Genomic DNA, 17210 nt, shown 5'->3' on the forward strand with positions numbered 1-17210 from the left:
ATTGGGTGTCAGCGAGCGTGCCTACAGCTTCTGGGAACAGTGCAGCCATTTCTCACTGTCTCTGAAGATGCAGTGACATTTCTCTTGTGAACCAAGAGAATATTCAAGAAATAGGAAAGCCTTGGTATTCGACTCCTGATAAAAGTTTGGTCTGAGCTAGAAAGTCAGAAGCAGCCTGGGGCCTGGGCCCTAAGGCCGCCTCCTCTCTGGAAGGGCAGTTAGTAAGGCCGGTTCTGGGCTGTGGTGTCGGGCAGCTTGGCCTCAGCCCTGGGGGAACCTTCTGCTCCATTCCTTTCTCCCTCCTGGAGAGGTGGTGGTGACTGAAGCTTAGTGGCTGGGGACCTTCCAGCAGAAGCAGCAGTCTGGGCTTGGCCACTAAACCAGACAGGGCTGATAGAGACCTTGGTTCTAAGCTAGTTTTTCCTCTTCTCTCCCTGGGCCTCAGTGTCCCCATTTGCGAACGGGCGCTGATCTCTGGGCTTTGCCGGGGTCAGCCATGGTGACCTGGAACCGGAGGAGCCAGCGTCATCCTCCAGCTGGCTGTGTGCCCGGTGGGAACCCCATGACAACAGGACAAACAGTCTGAAACCTGGACGTTAATCCTCTTTCCACCCACAGTTTGCGCAGGGCCTTGAGAGCACGAGAAAACAAACTTATTTGGAACACTGGCCGCCAGCACGCGGCTCTGCCAATCATTAACCTCGAGGTTCAGGTGACCCGGCCCCGGGCCCTTCAAAAGGTGCGCGCTGCGCCCAGCGAGCATCCACCGCCCGGCGAGTGCCCACCTGCACCACCGCGCAGCAAGCAGCGAGCAGGACCTGTCCGCCACCCGCCCCGCTATGTCCGCGGCTCCCGCTGCCTGCGCCTGGCCGCTCTTGCTCCTGCTGGCCGCCCAGCTGGGCGCGGTCGTCGGCACTCCCCAGCCGTGGCGCTGCGCGCCCTGCTCCGCCGAGAGGCTCGCGCTCTGCCCGCCGGTACCCGCCTCGTGCCCGGAGCCCACCCGGCCCGCCGGCTGCGGCTGCTGCCCGACGTGCGCCCTGCCGCTGGGCGCCGCCTGTGGCGTGGCCACTGCGCGCTGCGGCCGTGGGCTCAGCTGCCGGGCGCTGCCCGGGGAGCCGAGGCCCCTGTACGTCCTCACCCGCGGCCAGGGCGTCTGCATGCTCATCCAGGACGACACCACGCCCAGCGCTGAGGCCACAGGTACCGCCATTACCCCCACCTGGTCCCCTCCCCTGGGACAGAGGAGCCACCGTGGGGTGGGCAGGGGCAGGGCACGTCCAAAACCCACAGTCAGTGGGGCGCAAACCCGCGGGGCCCAGAGCTTGGGGCTGAAGCCTGTAAGGAGCCGCGTCATTGACTGCACGTCCTGGGGGAGGGGCCCAGGAGCTCCGGCAACGTGATGGGCGAGCTGGGGAGAGCCCAGAGCTGGTGGGCAGCCCACTGAGAGTGCAGGGGGCCGGTGGGGAGCCCTGGCAATGGGGTGCCACCAGGGCCCCTGGCCCTCCTCTCGGGGGCCTCCAGAAGGCATGGGATAGGAACCCCTCCGGCTGCCCCCCACCAATGTTTGGAATGTCCTTTGTATATACGCCCTGTGGAGACAGCATGTGCTTCCCAGATGTTTACAGAACATAACGTGAGAGTTTAGGCTGAAAACCTCACTGCATTCAAGCCATAGAAAACAGTGTCTGATGTACCTGCCGCCTCCCCACAACTTGACAATCAGGCTCTTTCCTGAATTTAGCGGTGATTTGTCTGCAGTAGGAAGCAGAGGAAGTACTTCCTCTCCCCCCACTGCCCACCTCCCGACCTCCAGGTTCCCTGCTGGGCGCCTGGCCCTCCATGCAGGGGACACAGCCTTCCTGCTGGTTCTCTGCCTTCAGGGGCAAGGAAATGGAGTGGTCTCCATGGTCCTCCAGCCACAGGGCTCCCCGTGGCCCCTCAGGAGGCCAGTTCCGGGAGGTTCTGTCCAGCACCTGATACAAACCCTATGACAATCTGCAAGGTGTGTGCTGACACCCCTCTCCGGGAGTTGTGGAGAAGTCCCTCAGTCTCAGGGAGTCTGCGAGGAGGCCGAGTGAGCACCGGGACTCACTCCTATACGGCCCCACGCTGCTTACCTGGAGTTACTGAAATGTCCATTTTATGGGCGGGAAGCCAAGGGCAGGCTCAGGAGTTACGCCGTAACCTGTGGCTGCTTCAGGGCTCCTCCCCGGGACTGGGACGAAGGTGCACGTGGCTCCCTCTCTGCTGTGGTGGGAGCAGAACACAGGACACCCTGGCCAGACCTGAAGCTTAGCGTTTTCCCAGAACAGCCGGTGTCACTCTCCCAGAACCCTCAGAAGTGCCTGTGGAGAGGGATGCTGCACCGCTCTGGGTCAGCGTCCCAGCCTTGCATCCCAGCCTCCTCTTTTGGGAAGGGATGCGACTTCAGGGGGCCAGGTGCAGACGCCTCAGGAGGTCTCATGGTCTGTGGTGTTCCATTTTCAGATGCAAAGGGCTCCATGGCCCCAGAGAACGTGTCCCCTGAGAGCGTTGAGATGACCCAGGAGCAGTTGCTGGGCAGTTCCCACCTGATGGGCCCATCCGGGGATGACCTGCCCACCCTCTGGCGTGCCATCAGTAATTCCCAGAGTACAAGCGCTCTCGAGGTCGCCGACGTCAAAAACGGGAAGGTGAGGCTGGGGCAGGGTTGCTGCTCGCTTGACCCTGCTGTGCTGGGTGAGCAGATGAGCCTCTCGTGGGTCCTGAGGCCCTGGACACAAACATGCTCCTCCCCCAAACCCAGCAGACATTTCTCAGCTGAGCTTTGAGCACAGGACTCTGAGCAGCGGTGCCTGTGCAGTCTCTGCTGTGCGACGTTAGACTTGTTACTTCATGTCTCTGAGCTCGTCTCTGGATAAGGGCCTCAGATGAGACGCCAGCCAAAGAGCATCACCACAGACTTCTAAAGCTTACAGCCGGCTTAACACCCCCGCCCCCACCATGGCATCTCCCCCCACTTTCTGAAAAAACCGGAGTAAACCACACATAACATACAATTTAGCATGTAGCCACTTGGAAGTCTAAAGTGCTGTAGCATGAGGACAGCCATCACCACTGTCCCCCTCCAAACTGGGTCTTCCCAAGCGGAAACCGCCCATCCCTGGCCGCCCCGCAGCGTCCTCACTGGCGTCAGTTTTTAATTCTGCCACTTGAGGGCGACAAAGAACCGAAGTTGGAGTGACCCCGGTGGATTTGTGCAAAAAAGTCACTTCCACAATCTGCATGACCCAGGAAAGTAGAGGGTTGAACCATTCTCCTGATACTTCAGAATTTCATCTGGAAGTGATGACAAATGAAGAAAAGTTCATTCTGACCCAAATTACCCAGAAGAATGCCTTCATCCTTACCCGATTTGGCTCTTGTAAACTAATGTAGATGGCAAGTCGATGACGCCTAGAAATCTCTGTGGCTAAGTTCTCCATTTGGAGAGGGTGCCATCCTCCTTTCAACCAGGCGCCTGCTGCCAAAGTGACCCACGGGTCAGGAGCCGTGGGAGAGAGCCATGTGGTTAGGGGCGTTTAGGGCACCGGGTCCCGTCCTTAAGCCAAGACGGACACAGGGAGGTGCAGAGGCCGCTCCAGGGCTGCCCTCCAAGGCCACTCAGCCTTCTCCCACCCCGGTGTCGCCTAGACTGAGAATTCACTTGTCATTTATCCCGATGTCACGTTACTCTTTCAGGGGCCCTGCCAACGGGAACTGTACAGGGTGCTGGAGAGATTAGCCAAGGAGCAGCAGAAAGCAAGAGACGGTCTCTACACCTTTTATCTGCCCAACTGCAGCAAGAATGGCTTCTATTACAGCAAACAGGTGTGTGTCCCACACAGCCCACTTTCCTCCGACACGGTGCCCATTTCCCAACGCTCCAAGAAGCTCCAGAGCTGATCTGTTAAGTAAGAACCAGCCCTCTGGTCCAAGGAGCAGACAGCCTGGGAGCCTGAAGTCCAGCTCAGTGCTGCCGCTGCTGAGGACACCGTACTCACGGCCTGGGCAGGCGGGGCCTTCTCACCGGCCACCCCAGGGGAGGGAGCCACTCTGCTTAGGAGAGCTAGCCTTGGACACCTCTTGTTTTTTTCTCCCTACAAGGGGAAAAACTATAAACACAATAGTATTTTCTCAGCTGGCCAGGCAATCAATGAGATCAAACAAAGACTCGATTTGAAGCGCCCTTTAGGACTCAGCGAAGTGCAGGTTCTGTGGCTATTAGGTGGGAGACTGAAGACTGGGCAGAGCTTCATAACAGACTAGGAGTTTGTGGGGAAGTCCGGGGGCCTGGGCTCTGCCACGGGGGCATGACGCCGACGGCTGTGCACTTACCACACCGTTCTGCACACACGCAGAATGGACACTTGAGCTTTGTCTCCAGTTTACACGGAGAACCAGGGCCCCTTCCTGGTTCCTGGGTCTGCCTGCGATCATGGTCACTACTCGCAGGTGGTGCCCGTGGCCCGGGCTCCCAGCCGCCACACTCTCTGCATGGTTCTGGGTGGCATGGACCTCTGTCTTCCCCTCCCTCCAGCTTCCCACTGACTGCTCTTGACCTTGGATCTTGTGTTTGCAGTGTGAGACGTCCCTGGATGGAGAGGCGGGGCTCTGCTGGTGTGTCTACCCCTGGAGTGGGAAGAAGATCCCAGGGTCTGTGGAGGTCAGAGGGGACCCCAGCTGCCATCAGTATTTTCACTGAGAAGAGAAGCAATACGCCCTATTCTTTCACATGAAATATTTAAGTACATAGTATATTTATACTCTATAACACATACTTTTATATATATGTGTATGTATATATAGGAACTACTTTTTACACTGCACAGACTACTTGATGTATAAAGGTGTAGTTTATTTATTCACTGTAAGTTATTTTTCTACACTGTAAATTGTGCTGTATAATTTATATATCACCAAACACTTCTTACCAGTTCTATGTAAATACATTGTAGCTCTTCAAAGGTTTGTGCTTTTCTTTGTAAAGAGCATGGGAAAATACTGCCTAGAAAACACCAAATCAAAGGTATAGCTGTGGTTTTTCAAACGGACCAGTGGAGGACAGTGAAGCCTGGCTGAAGCGTACATGCTCCAGTCTCTTCCACGATCCGTGGTGCGTGTGAATTTGCAGAAGTTCAATGTTGATTAATCACAGCTGGAGGTGGCAATGTGGCTACATGTGAACACAGGCACTGAATACATTGTCAGACACACTTGCACAATGTGAACAGCTCGGAATAAATGTTCTCGGGACATTGCTACTGCTGTGGATTCTTGTGGAACCCCCTTCCTCTCGCAGCTCCTGGCCCCACCCCTGGAGTACTGCCCTGCTGAGGTCCCCCGAGACCAACGCTTCTACTGCCACCTCCTGAGGCCCTAACCTCTCTGTTCGCCCCTTCCTTCCCACTTGTAAACAGGCCTGGGTTCCTCCCACCTGACATGAAGACAGAGCCACTCCTTGATTTGCTCGCTCACCCTCTCCTATTGCCTCCCCTCAGCCTGTCCTCTGCCTCCGCCGGGGCACCCTGCCTGCACCTTCTGTTTGCACAGCTCAGCCTTGGGCACAGTCCTCTCTGCTCCTTGGATTCCTTCTTCCTCAAAGTGTTACCCGCTTGCTTGTCCTGACTGCACCCCTCATCCCGGCCCTGCTGAGGGCTCCTTCCACAGTGCTCCTTGGATGGGCCTCTCATCCGTCCCAGCAGACCCCACCAGGGCCTCCTGGCTGCCCTGCCAGCCCCGTCTCCCCATCCTCCCCTCAGCCCTAGCCTCTGCTCACCCCAGGTCGCCTCATTCCTCTCACAGGTCCCCCCTCCCCCCGTCTGGGCTCCCTATATCCCCCTTCACCTTTCGACCCCACGGTTGCCCTCCTCCATCTGCCCAGTCACGAAGAGCGATCTGTGAACTCAGCATTTCATATCATAATATCTGAAGAAAATGGATCTAAAATCCTCAACAAAAGACTAACAAACTGACTCAGGCAACATATTAATCATTCACCACAACCAAGTAGGATTTATCTCAGGAATGCAAGGTTGTTTTGACATCCCCAAATCAATGAATGTAGTAAATTATATCAATAGAATATGAAAACAAAAACCATATGACCATCTCAATAGACTCAGAAAAAGCATGTGATATCCAATACCCTTTCATAATTAAGAAAACTCAATAGACTAAGAGTAGAAGGAAGCTGACACAAGGCTTCTAGAAAACCCCCCAGCAAACATCAGTTAGTGGTGAAGCTCTATCTACGTCTCCCTACGACCAGGACAAGACAAGCCTGTCTGCTTCACCCCTTGTAGTCAGCATCATACTGGACGCTCCCACCAGGGAAAGCAGGCAGGACAGAGAAAGAAAAGGCACCCAGCTAAAGGAAGCAGTGAACTATGCTTATCTGAAGATGACATGACCTTACGTGTAGAAAGCCTAGATAATCCATGAAGACACACTCAGAACTAATAAATGAGCAAACAACACTCAGGAGACAAGATCAACACGTAAAATCCATTGGATTTCTATGTGCTTGTAGTGAACAAGCCAAAAGTGAAATTAAGAAAACAATCTCGCTCATAATAGCATCAAAGAGATTAAAATACTTTGTAATATATTTAACAAAAGAAGCACAAAACTTAGACCCTGAAAGCTACAAAACATTGTTGAAAGAAATTAAAGATCTAAATAGATGGAAAGCATAGCATATTCATGCATCAGAAGACTTGACAGCATAACGTGGCAATACACCCTAAACTTACCTACAGGTTAAACACAATCCTTTTCAGAATCTCAGCTGACTACTTTGAAGAACCTGAGAAGCTGATTTTAAAATCCACAGGGAATTGCAAGGAGCCCAGAACAGCCAAAACAATCCTGGAAAATAAAAAATAAAAGAACGAAGTAGGAGAAGTCATGCTTCCTGGTTTCAAAACTTACCACAAAGCAATGGTAATGGAGACTGTGTGTTACTGGAACAAGGAGACATTTAGGTCAAGGGGAGAAAAAGAATTGGGAGACCATTAATACACCCATACGCTGATGGTCAACTGATTGTCAGTGAGGGTGGGAAGCCATTTATGAAGATAAAAGGTGGTGTTTTTTTTCCAATAAATGGGGACAACTGGATAGTCACACACAAGAAAATGAAGTTGGACCCCTACCTCACACTATATACAAAAGTTAAGACTTAAGTGTAAAATCTAAAAATTTAAAATTTTAAGATGATAATGTAGGTCTTTATGACCTTGGATTAGGCAAAGAATTCTTATAATAGATATCACACCAAAAACAGAGGCAATAAAACTAAAAACTATAAATCAGACTCCATTAAAACTAAAAACTTATGTGCTTCAAAGGCCACCATCAAGAAAGTGAAAAGACGACTCACAAAACGGGAGAAAATATTTGCAAATCACATATCTGATAAGGAGCTGGTATCAAAAATATACAAGGAACTCCTACAACTCAATATAAAGACAACGCAATAAATAAATGGGCAACATCTATGAATAGACATTTCTCTAAGAAGACACACACTGGTCAGTAAAGCATATTAAAGACACCCAGCATCACCAGCCACCAGGAAAATGCAAACCAAAACCACACTGAGATGTCACTTCACACGAGGGTGGCTACGATCAACAGACAGGTAACAAGTGCTGGGAGGATGTGGAGACAGCAGACCCTGGCACACAGCTGGTGGCAATGTGAACTGGTGCAGCCACTTTGGAAAACAATCTGGTAGTTAGTTCCTCAAATGATTCAACATGAATTTACCGCGTGACCCAGCCTTTGTGCACACACCTTGCTCACAGTTGCCTGGGGCTTCTCACTGTTTCTGGTGACCTTGAAGTTCTCCTTCAGGACTCATCCTGAGCTGCCTCAGCTGTAACTTGTACCTGATCCGATGCCCTCATCCCCAGACTGCCTCTTCTGGTTTTCTCTCCTGTGCAAACTTTGCTGCACGTCGCTCAGATTCGCTGTCGTTTGTGACAGCTTACCTTCATCTTTTCATGCCCACACGCAATCCATCCAGGTTTTGGGGTGCTGTCTTCCAAACATGCCCCAGCCTGGCCACACAGCCCCCCTGCACCAGCCCTGGCTCCTGTCATTGCTCCCCCATGTCACTCCCCTGTCCCCTCCGCTCCCAGCTCCCCACTTACTCTGGCCCTGACCTGACCTGTCTCTGGCCTCAGCTCCTGTCTCCCACCGCCCGGCTGGCACACAGACCCACGCCCATCCCCTGGCTCCCTCCAGGCCTCCTGTGTGCCTTCCAGCTGTGCTTTGGAGAGGAATAGTGGGGCCAAGGAGTGTGACCGAGAGAGGAAACATCTCCCTGGACAGGTTGTGTCATGCAGGGTCTCAGCTCCCGCTTCCCACACAAGAACACAGGACACGGCGAGGCCAAAAAGGAACACCCACGGAGCCATGGATAGGGGAGTTATACCACTATATTCTCGCGCCTGGCAGCTGGTCGAGACACAAAAGCAAACATCCGCCAGTACCCCAACAGGGGGTCTTCCTGCACCTCAGTCTCGCTGGCGGCCGGATGAGACACAGGAAGTAGGACCCACACGATCGCAATCAACGTCCGGTCCTCTGCCTGCCAACCTGCCAACCAACCTGCCAACCAACCAACCAACCAACCAACACAGCCACAGCAGTTATATCAGTGGCTAATGGCTAACTGGTTACAGCCGATGGCCACCCAATTACAGCTGATGGCCATCTACTACCGGAGCCAGCACCCCTCCAGGTGAGGCTGAGAGCCTGGAAACTGCTCTCTGGGACTCTGTCCCTACAGGTTGCCACCAGAGGAGCCAGGTTTCAGGACACATCTTGACATGGTCAGTGACCGTTACTCTTCAAGTGTGTCCACTTGCTAGTAGAACCCTGGAAAGCCACACCCAAGTCTGCATGGTCTTGACCCAGGGGGTGGAGTGGCTACACACACACTCCATGGTGACGGTGGCTGGGGACCTCTGGTGTTGGGTGGGTGAAGGGGGAAGCCAGGGGCGCTCCGGGGTCCAGCTGGCCGGCTGAGGGAGGGAAGATCGGGAGAGAGTCAGGTCCAACGTCACGTGTTCACCTGACAGGATGGCAGAGCACTTAGAAGGAAGAGGGATGGAGGACATGTACGGATGGCCGGTGGGGTGAAGGAGGCACGTGATGTGGTACTTCCGGGGAGGCACGTTAGGGGCTCCCAGAGCTCCCAGCTCCAGGCGCCATCCGGTGGCGCAGGCCCAGGTAACCACGCCCCCACCCCCACCCCATGGCCGAGGGGCGCTGCTCCCGTGGTGCTTGCCTGCTGGGGGGCTCGCTCTCTCCCTCCAGCCTCATGACTTTGCAGGCGCCTCACCTCCAGAAGCAACGCTCTCCTTCCTGGATCCCCTGTCATCTCCGAGGACCGCCCCCACCCCTGGGTCTCCAACACTTAGCACTCACTGCTCAGCACATGTGCCCGGTGAGAAGGACGAAGCTTAGATGCGTTCCTAGTGAGTCAGGAATGGCTCTAAACAAAAGGTTCCTTGACACAGTACATCCTTCGATGTCCTGAAGTCACCGGCTCGGCACTGTGCCTGATGCAGCTTTGTGACAAGGGGCAGCTGTCCCAAGACTAGGGAGGGGGTACTGAGACCCCAGAACCCCAGCAGTGTCTCCTCCTGCCTTGTCCACTCCCTTCTCCAAGCAGAGGGCGAAAGTGTGTGTCCCCTTGTCCCTGCCCCAGAGGACACCAGGGACAAAAGCTAAATTCAGCGAGGGCCACAGAGATGCTCCTGCTGATCTGCTCCCGGGACGGATTGAGGCTGGTGACCAGACCTGCTGGCTGGAGGGCACTACCGGTGACCTGGCGCCTCGTGGGGCCAGGTGGGGGCACGTGCTTATCGTGCCGTTCTGACCAGTGGACTCGTGGGGACAGCCTGCCCTCCCTGATCCTTCTGTTATTACAGTCACACCAAATCGGGGGCCAGTCACTGCCGTGGGGAGAGGGGTTCTTTATGGTGAGAACTTTATTTATCAATTATAAATACATTGCAAGACAAAATTTTCAAAAATATTTTTCCCCAAAAAGAACTTAATTAAAAAAATAAAGATGAGCTAATAGGCAGGCAGATGTCTGGAGACCCCGCTGTGACTGCGGCGGGCGGCAGGGCCCCGTGGCTGTGGCCTGTAGCGTGGCTGAGTCTCGGCCGGGGTTATCTACACAGAGGTAGCAGCTCATGAAGAGGCTTCTTCTCTGTGTCTGTGTGTGAATCAGAAAGAAAGGCGGGGGGCCATTCTGTGCTCCTGCTGGCCTTGCCAGCCCCCCACACCCCATCTGTCTTCCTGATTAGATACAATCATTAGTGTTCATGTCGTGCCAAGAGGACGAAAGGTGAGAGACGAACAAACTTCCTTTACCTTGAAGGAACTTATCCTCAACAGTAACCTTGGTCTTGAATTTTTGAGCAGGAAGGCACCATTTTCTGCCATCATCTGAAGCATCGTGCTACTATTTGCAATGCCTCTGAAACCAAGGGCTGGCACTCACCTCTCTGCCCCTGGCCCCCCACCCCATGGGGCCACCAGCAAAAGCCCTGTCAGACAACAGAGGGTTAGAGATACCCGCCATTATGGGTTCCCAGAGTTCCCCAGAACGTTCTTAGTCTCTTTTGTTTGTTTATTTTAATAAGCAAGACTCTGCCGATTCCCTCTCCTGGTTCCCACACAGGGCAGGCGACCTGAAGACTGGAGCTGTCTCTGGGGCGGGGGGACGCAGATTCTTGCTCCAATGGGCGTGTCGGATGTCCAGACGTCACAGTGCCGGGGCTTCCTGTCCTGGAGAGGCCGGGCTCATGTCACAGAGGGGACGAAGCGTGCAGCTGCTAAGGCGCGAAGTGGGGGTCGCCACGTCAGTGAGCAGGGCGTCAGGCCTGGCCGTGCTGTGCTTGAGTTTACAAGTAGTTTTAAAGGAAGCGACAGGAAAAATCACACTGTTTCATCGACTACTGCAAAGTGGAAAAACACTCAAGTTCACCACATAGAAGAAAGAGCCCTAGGCATTTCACGCATCTCTTTCTAAACTTTGGTTTTAAGAAAAAAAAAAAATCAATTCTCTACAGAAAGAAATACAAATTGAGACTGTAGCCAGCTGCTGATCACGTCGTTGGCAGTCTTTTGTGCAAAATAGGCGTATTTGAGCTCCACATTAACTAAAACAAACAGAAAAAGAAATATATTGAAATAACCCCCCAACATCAATCAGGGCCCCACGCCTGCCCTGGGACAATGAGACGTGACACCCAGGCCCACACTGCTAACAAAGCCCCATAAGACGCTCACAGAAAGTCACCCTAAAATCAGAATTATCTTCTCTAATTTGCAAGGAAACAAAACATAAAAATGAAATTTTCTTCTGTTTATGTAAATTTGTCTTGAAGAGATGAAAATATATTTATTCTTTTTTTCCCAAAGCTCTCTCATTTATTAAAAGAAAAAATATTGAATATGGTAGTATTCTTTAAAATGATGGTTTAAAATTTCATTTCCGTATCAGATTAAATAAACTTTATTACAATTCTATTAACCACAGACTATCAGAAGATCCACAATGCATTTTACAGGAAAAAATATAGCCACATCTTTAACTTAGAAACATGTTCCTTTAACAGGTTCCTTTGGATGAAAAGAGTTTATCTGTGATGATAAAGGAACTGTCAGGCTTAAGGGAAAAAGCTTAACTCGGAAAATCTTATGTTGTGTATAAATGTTCATGTGATCTTCGTTCTTTAAAATGAAGTAAAGTGTCTGAGACAGCTGGGCCCAGATCCTCCTGTTTAGTTGGGGTGGGCCCCTGCACCTGCCTCAGGGGTCTGTCCCGGGCCAGGTGTAGCAGCCTGCAGGCCTGTGTCTCAGACGCTCCCTCCTGCCCCATGGCTGAGCGGGAGCCAGGTGCCCTGGCGCCCCCAGCCCCAGGCTTACGTGCTGTGTCTACTTGCTCTCCACGCTGTAGCAGTGCATGTCCCCTTTACCCTTCGCGTCGTGGCCTGGGAGGGGCTGCCCGTACTTATCCACACACCAGCAGAAGCCCCGCTTCCTGCCTTTGGAAGGGCGGCACTGTGGACGGAGCACAGGAGACCGAGCATGAATGCAGAGACCCCCAGAGCAGGGTCCTGATGGCAGGGGCAGGTGCCAGGACCCAGGCTGGCTTCCCAGCATGGCCAGAGAAAAGGCCGTGGACAGGCCGGGCAAGGCCATACGTGCACAGCTTTCCACACAGGCAGGGGGCAGGGCAGATTGTGTCTCTCGGGGTCCTGGGTAGATGTGGACACTCGGCCACAGGCCCATGTGCTGAAGGAGGGACGAGAACAGCCCATGCCCTGTGTCCGTCATGTGTGTCTGACAGCACAGGCTGGTTTCTCAGGGAGTTTGCTGGACAGTGGTGGATGAGAGGCCATGAGGCCATGGCCACTGGAGAAGGCGGGCCTGTGGCAGAGCTGTTCGGTGCTAATTCTGAAGGTACCAGAAGGAGTTGTCCAAGTAGAAAGCCAACTGACATGCTGCCACCATGTCACCGGGATCTATGGAAGTGACTGTGGCTTAAAACATTCCCATGTGCAATGTGTTGGACCCTTTACAGGCTGTTACTCTCAGGAGGCCAGGTGTGAGGGGACAGTGAGTGGATGGTGGGAGGGACAGGGCCTCGGAGGCCGCACTCACCTGCTTCTTCTTGTAGAAGCCCTTCTTGTCGCAGTTGGGGATGTGGACACCCCTGGGGCTCAGCATGTTCAGGAACTTCAGGTGGTTCAGTATATCCTCCATTTCCCGGCGGCAGGGCCCCTGGGGGGGTGGTGGTGGTTATTCGGGAGCTCAGCTGCCTCACAAAACCCCACATGCCCAAGCCTGCCTGGCAGGACCTGTGCTGCACCCATGCATGCAGTCGTCACCCCTCCTACGAGGACAACCACGGCCCCGTCTCTTGTGTGTCCCCAGACAAGGCCCAGAACCGAGGAAAGAGGGACCCCAGGCCAAGCAAACAGAGTGCAGTGTGTGTGACAGCATCTCCCTGAACTGCAAGCCTGCACCTCACGCTTCCAGCAGCGCTGTTTCACCTTGGCCCTCACCAGAGCTCCGAGGGGGTCACTGTCCTTTGTGGAAGGAGGGGCTCCAGGCTGCCCGCTCACAGCTGGCTGGACTTACCCACAGGGCTCCTGAGCCAACAGGGACCTCGTGACCTTGGAGCGCCCAGGCGGGCCCCACCCACCCGGTAAGCAGGGGGACAAGCGTCCCACTCACGTATTCCGTGTCCCGCTTGGACTCGGAGGAGAAGTTCTGGGTGTCTGTGCTCTGGGCCTCGTAGTCGACCTTGTAGCGCTGGCTGTCCTTGGCGTGCCCTCTCTTGATGACGTCCATCTTGGTGTGGCCGGGGTGGAACTTGGAGTCGGGCGCCCGGTGTGTCCCCGGCGGCCCGAGGCTGCCAGTGTCCGCGACACTGGGGTCTTCCTCCGACTCGCTGCTGTTTCCTGGAAGCCACAGGCAGAGCAGACGGTAATGCAGTCCTTTCAGAACCTGCTGTGGCACCCAGCCCCATCTAAGTCGGAGTGGTACTCAATATTCCAAGTGCAGTCAAGAAAACACCTGGGTAATGTGACTGTCATACTAGCGGTGGCGGTAGCGGCTTTACCTCAAGCAGCTGTTTTAAAACCAAACGTGAGCCGAGGTTTTACAATGTGGGTGTTGCTCAGCTTCCAGACTTCCTGCCTCCACCAGGAGGGGGCAGAGCTGAGCCCCAGGGAGCCCTGGGCGAAGGATTCACAAATCCCGCAGGCCCTGCCTACCACTCCCGCCCCCGAATCAGCAGTGCTGGGGGTGCCGGCAGCACCAGGAACCACTGCAGCGCCCCACTGGGAGGCAGGCTGGCGGTGTGAAAGGTCCCCTGTCACACCTCTAACTCACTGTCCACCCAGAGGCGCTGCTCAGACCTGCATCCCGGGTGACCTTCCTGGGTGAGACCTTCCTCTAGTGGGCACGTGAGTGACGAGGCTCAAATAGCACCAGCGCCATCACGGCTCCCACTACTGTGGCCACAGCTTCCACTCCCGGAAAAGGAGGCCGCCTCCCGCAGGTGCCTCTCCGAAATCGACGTGGTGAAATAATACCTGCGGTGACACTGGTGTCGGATGTCACTGTCATGGGGTTTAACTACACTGAGGAAGCTGCCCTGACGTGCAGCCAGACGTCCAGGATGAACTTGGGGCAGCTGCGGGGAAGGGTCGCGGGGAAGGGTCGCGGGGGAGGGTCCCTCCCCTTCCTGTCCCTGCAGTCAGGTAGCTGCCGCGCGGCCACTCCTCTCAGTCCAGAGCGCCCTGATGCCCCCCTCGCCATCTGGTCCCCAGTCGGCTCCGCCTGGGGTGTTCAGCGCCCTGCTCCAGCGGACTGCTCTCTGCCCTCCAGGAACATGCCGGTATGGTGGCAGCGGGCCACCGCCGGGAAGCCCGCCAAGTCCGCCGGCGCTCCGGGAACGCTCCCGGGGCTGCGTGGGGCTGGCAGTCGCGTGCTCCAGCTGCAGACGCCCTGTTCTCTTCTGGAGGCGCCAAGCGCAGGGTGCACTCACGGGTGTGGGGGCTCCAAGTCCCCCCAGGAAATGATCCTAGGAGGCGGAGGAGGCCCACGGTTCCCAAGGGGTGTGGTGCTGGGAGGCTCGTTTGTCTGGCCCAGCGCCCACGCTCTTAACTGGTAGCGTTTGGTTTCAATTTCCTTTAACGTTCGTTTCTTCCTTTTTCTTTTTCAGGGAGGTACTGGGGCAAAGGATATGCTAAGAATGTGTAAATAAACATATTTGCATTTCTTTTCCAAGAACTCTGAGTAATTTCTTAAGCACCCCTTTCTAATGCCTGATGATTTAGGCTTGAAGAGGAAACCTTTCCTTTTAAGCAACAGAGCATTTTAACTTTTGACTGTCATTTATGTCTCCGCCCCATGGATTTTAGAAGTCACTTATGTCTCTTTATAATAATTTTGTAACAAACACATCAATTCACACTGTGGTAGTAATTAATATGTCCAGTAAAGCAACTAAAGAAGACACTATTTATAAGAACCTCTCAGATCACTTTTTGAACGCCCCAAAACGCGCTGCAGCAACGAGGTGGCACACTGCGATGGCATCACTTTGCCCTTAGAGACAAACGCTTCTGGTGATTTGAACAGTCTTTCTGGTACGAAACAGTACTATGTCAAGCAATTGAAAAATTGTCTTTCCACCGGTCCTGGGAGAAACGGAGCCAGCGCTGCCTGGCAAGCACATAGCCTCACACCCGTGGGGTGCGGTAAAGCGAGCCCCTCCTCCCCACGCCGGCTGGTGGGGGTGGGGGTCGAGTTCCCCGAGGCTTTAGCTGTGTCGGGACTCTGCTCACCGCATTAGCTGCGTCTGGCTAAGCCTGCGTGAAAATTGGAGGAACCTCTTTTCAGAACACGATGTGCGGTCCTTCCCCAGCCGCGAACCTGATGCGTCCTCCGGCTCCGGAATTGGACGCATTCCTCCCACTTCAGGTTAAGGCAGCAAGCAGCCCTGGGGCTTCATCCATGTCCCTTCCCGTTACCGAGTCCTTGGGTCCACACAGCCCGCAGCCTCAGCCCTTGGCCTGTGTCTGAGGGCCGCTCAGGCAGGGCGCGGGGCGGGTGTGCCGGGGGCTGTGCGCAGGGTCCTGCCTCTGAGGGACCTTGGAGAGCCACTTATTTCTAAACGTCAGATGTCCAACCGCAAAGACACTAATAACCCGATTCCCACTTGGCTCCTTTAGGGACACTCCGGGACGTGACACTGCTCTGCAAACCGTAAGTCTGCGCAACTGTTACTATTTTTAAAGGCAGGTACCGTTTCCTACTACGCGGTCCCAATCCACCTCCCTGCGCCCCGGCTCCCAGCCCTCGGCGTGGATACGCTCGCTCCCAGTTCGTGGGAACCGAAGTCGCGTTCCAGAGCCTGCGGCACAGTCCACGCCCACGTCCTCGCGCTGCGCAGGCTCGCGCGGCCGGGAGTCTCCTCTGTCCAGGATCTTCCCATTGACCACCAACCTCCGTATCTGCTCCCCCCTCGCCACGATATCTTTCACCCACTGTCGCCGAAATCGCTTTGCAATTTACAAGCACTCGGCACTCAGAGAACCGAGCGGCTGCGGAGGGTCCCTAGGGTAGAGCCCTCGCCTCGCGGGGCCTCAGTCTCGCCACGTACCACCCTTGGGGCGCGGAAAGCTGTGGAGTCTCCCCAGCAGCACCGCCCATTCCCGGCCCTGGGCTGAGGGCGCCAGCCCCGGGGCGCACCTGGTGCGGGCGGCTCACCTGGAGCGAGCGGCGCGGGCAGCAGGTAGGCGCGCAGGCGGCTGGCGGCGCTGGCGTTGGCGCAGAGCCCGCGGCCGTCCAGCAGCGCCTGCAGCGGGCGCAGCTCGCCGGGCTTCGGCTGACAGCGAAGGCCGGCGCCGCAGCGCTCGGTATAGACGCCGCACGGCTGGCCCTCGCGCAGCGCGCACGTCAGGCAGCAGCCGCAGCCCGGCTCGCGCACCAACTCGGCGCACGCGGGCGAGGCGGGCGGGGGCGCGCACTGGGCTAGCGCGCGCGCGTCGCAAGGCTCGCAGCGCACCACAGGGCCCGCGCCCGCCGCGCCCGCGCCGGCCCGCGCCCCCGGCGGCCCTCGGAGCAGCGCCAGCGCGGTCAGCGTCGCGGCCCAGAGCGCGGGGCACGTCAGCTGCATGGTGATCGCCGCGAGTACCCGCAGCTCGGCCGGCCGGGGCGCGCGGGGACCGTGTGACACGAGACTGCGAGGCTGCGGAAGTGGGACAGGCAGCGGGACAGGCAGCGGCTAGTTCTCAGCGTCGCACTGCCGCGCTCGCATCTGGACTGCCCCGGCGCGCCGGCCGCTATATAGAAGCCGTTGTGGCCGAGGACACGCCCCGGAACAGCGCGCAGGGGGTGGGGGGAGACGGGGGCGGGCAGGCGCAGACGAGGCTCTGGGGTCGCGCATCTGGTCCAGTGCAGCTGGGCCGAGCGCGGAGGTGCGCGGCGCGCGGCCACCCGGGCACCTGCTCCCCACACGCATACCTGACGGGTCCCAAGAAGCCGGCTCTCCCATCACCCAGCAGCCCTGGTGCCTCCGGCCATCCCGGCGTCTCCAGCTCTCCAGTCACCCCAGCACCCCCGCCTGCCCCCGGCCTACCTGG

General features: G+C 55.9%; 2 protein-coding genes across 3 annotated transcripts; one reads left to right on the forward strand and one right to left on the reverse strand.

The window, feature by feature from the left end:
* Positions 1 to 749: 749 nt before the first annotated feature.
* IGFBP1 (insulin like growth factor binding protein 1) lies at positions 750 to 5279 on the forward strand. Its single transcript, XM_019731554.3, has 4 exons — positions 750 to 1200; positions 2488 to 2672; positions 3721 to 3849; positions 4601 to 5279. Exons 1-4 carry the CDS (start codon positions 840 to 842, stop codon positions 4721 to 4723), a joined length of 798 nt encoding a protein of 265 aa, XP_019587113.3. The 5' UTR covers positions 750 to 839; the 3' UTR covers positions 4724 to 5279.
* A 4728-nt stretch (positions 5280 to 10007) lies between these two features.
* IGFBP3 (insulin like growth factor binding protein 3) lies at positions 10008 to 16875 on the reverse strand. Of its 2 annotated transcripts, none has more exons than XM_019731560.3 (5): positions 16336 to 16875; positions 13291 to 13517; positions 12715 to 12834; positions 11977 to 12111; positions 10008 to 11207 (listed from the first exon to the last, which is right to left on the reverse strand). In XM_019731560.3, the coding sequence occupies exons 1-4, from the start codon at positions 16742 to 16744 to the stop codon at positions 11986 to 11988; spliced, it is 882 nt and encodes a 293-aa protein (XP_019587119.2). In that variant the 5' UTR covers positions 16745 to 16875; the 3' UTR covers positions 10008 to 11207; positions 11977 to 11985. The 2 variants fall into 2 exon arrangements, with proteins under 2 accessions (XP_019587119.2, XP_074197181.1); XM_074341080.2 differs by having other exon boundaries at positions 16318 to 16875.
* Between the last annotated feature and the right edge of the window lie 335 nt (positions 16876 to 17210).

Source organism: Rhinolophus sinicus, chromosome 4 (genome assembly GCF_057876585.1).
Source record: "Rhinolophus sinicus isolate RSI-liver-muscle chromosome 4, RSI-T2T, whole genome shotgun sequence".
NCBI classification, from domain to species: domain Eukaryota; kingdom Metazoa; phylum Chordata; class Mammalia; order Chiroptera; family Rhinolophidae; genus Rhinolophus; species Rhinolophus sinicus.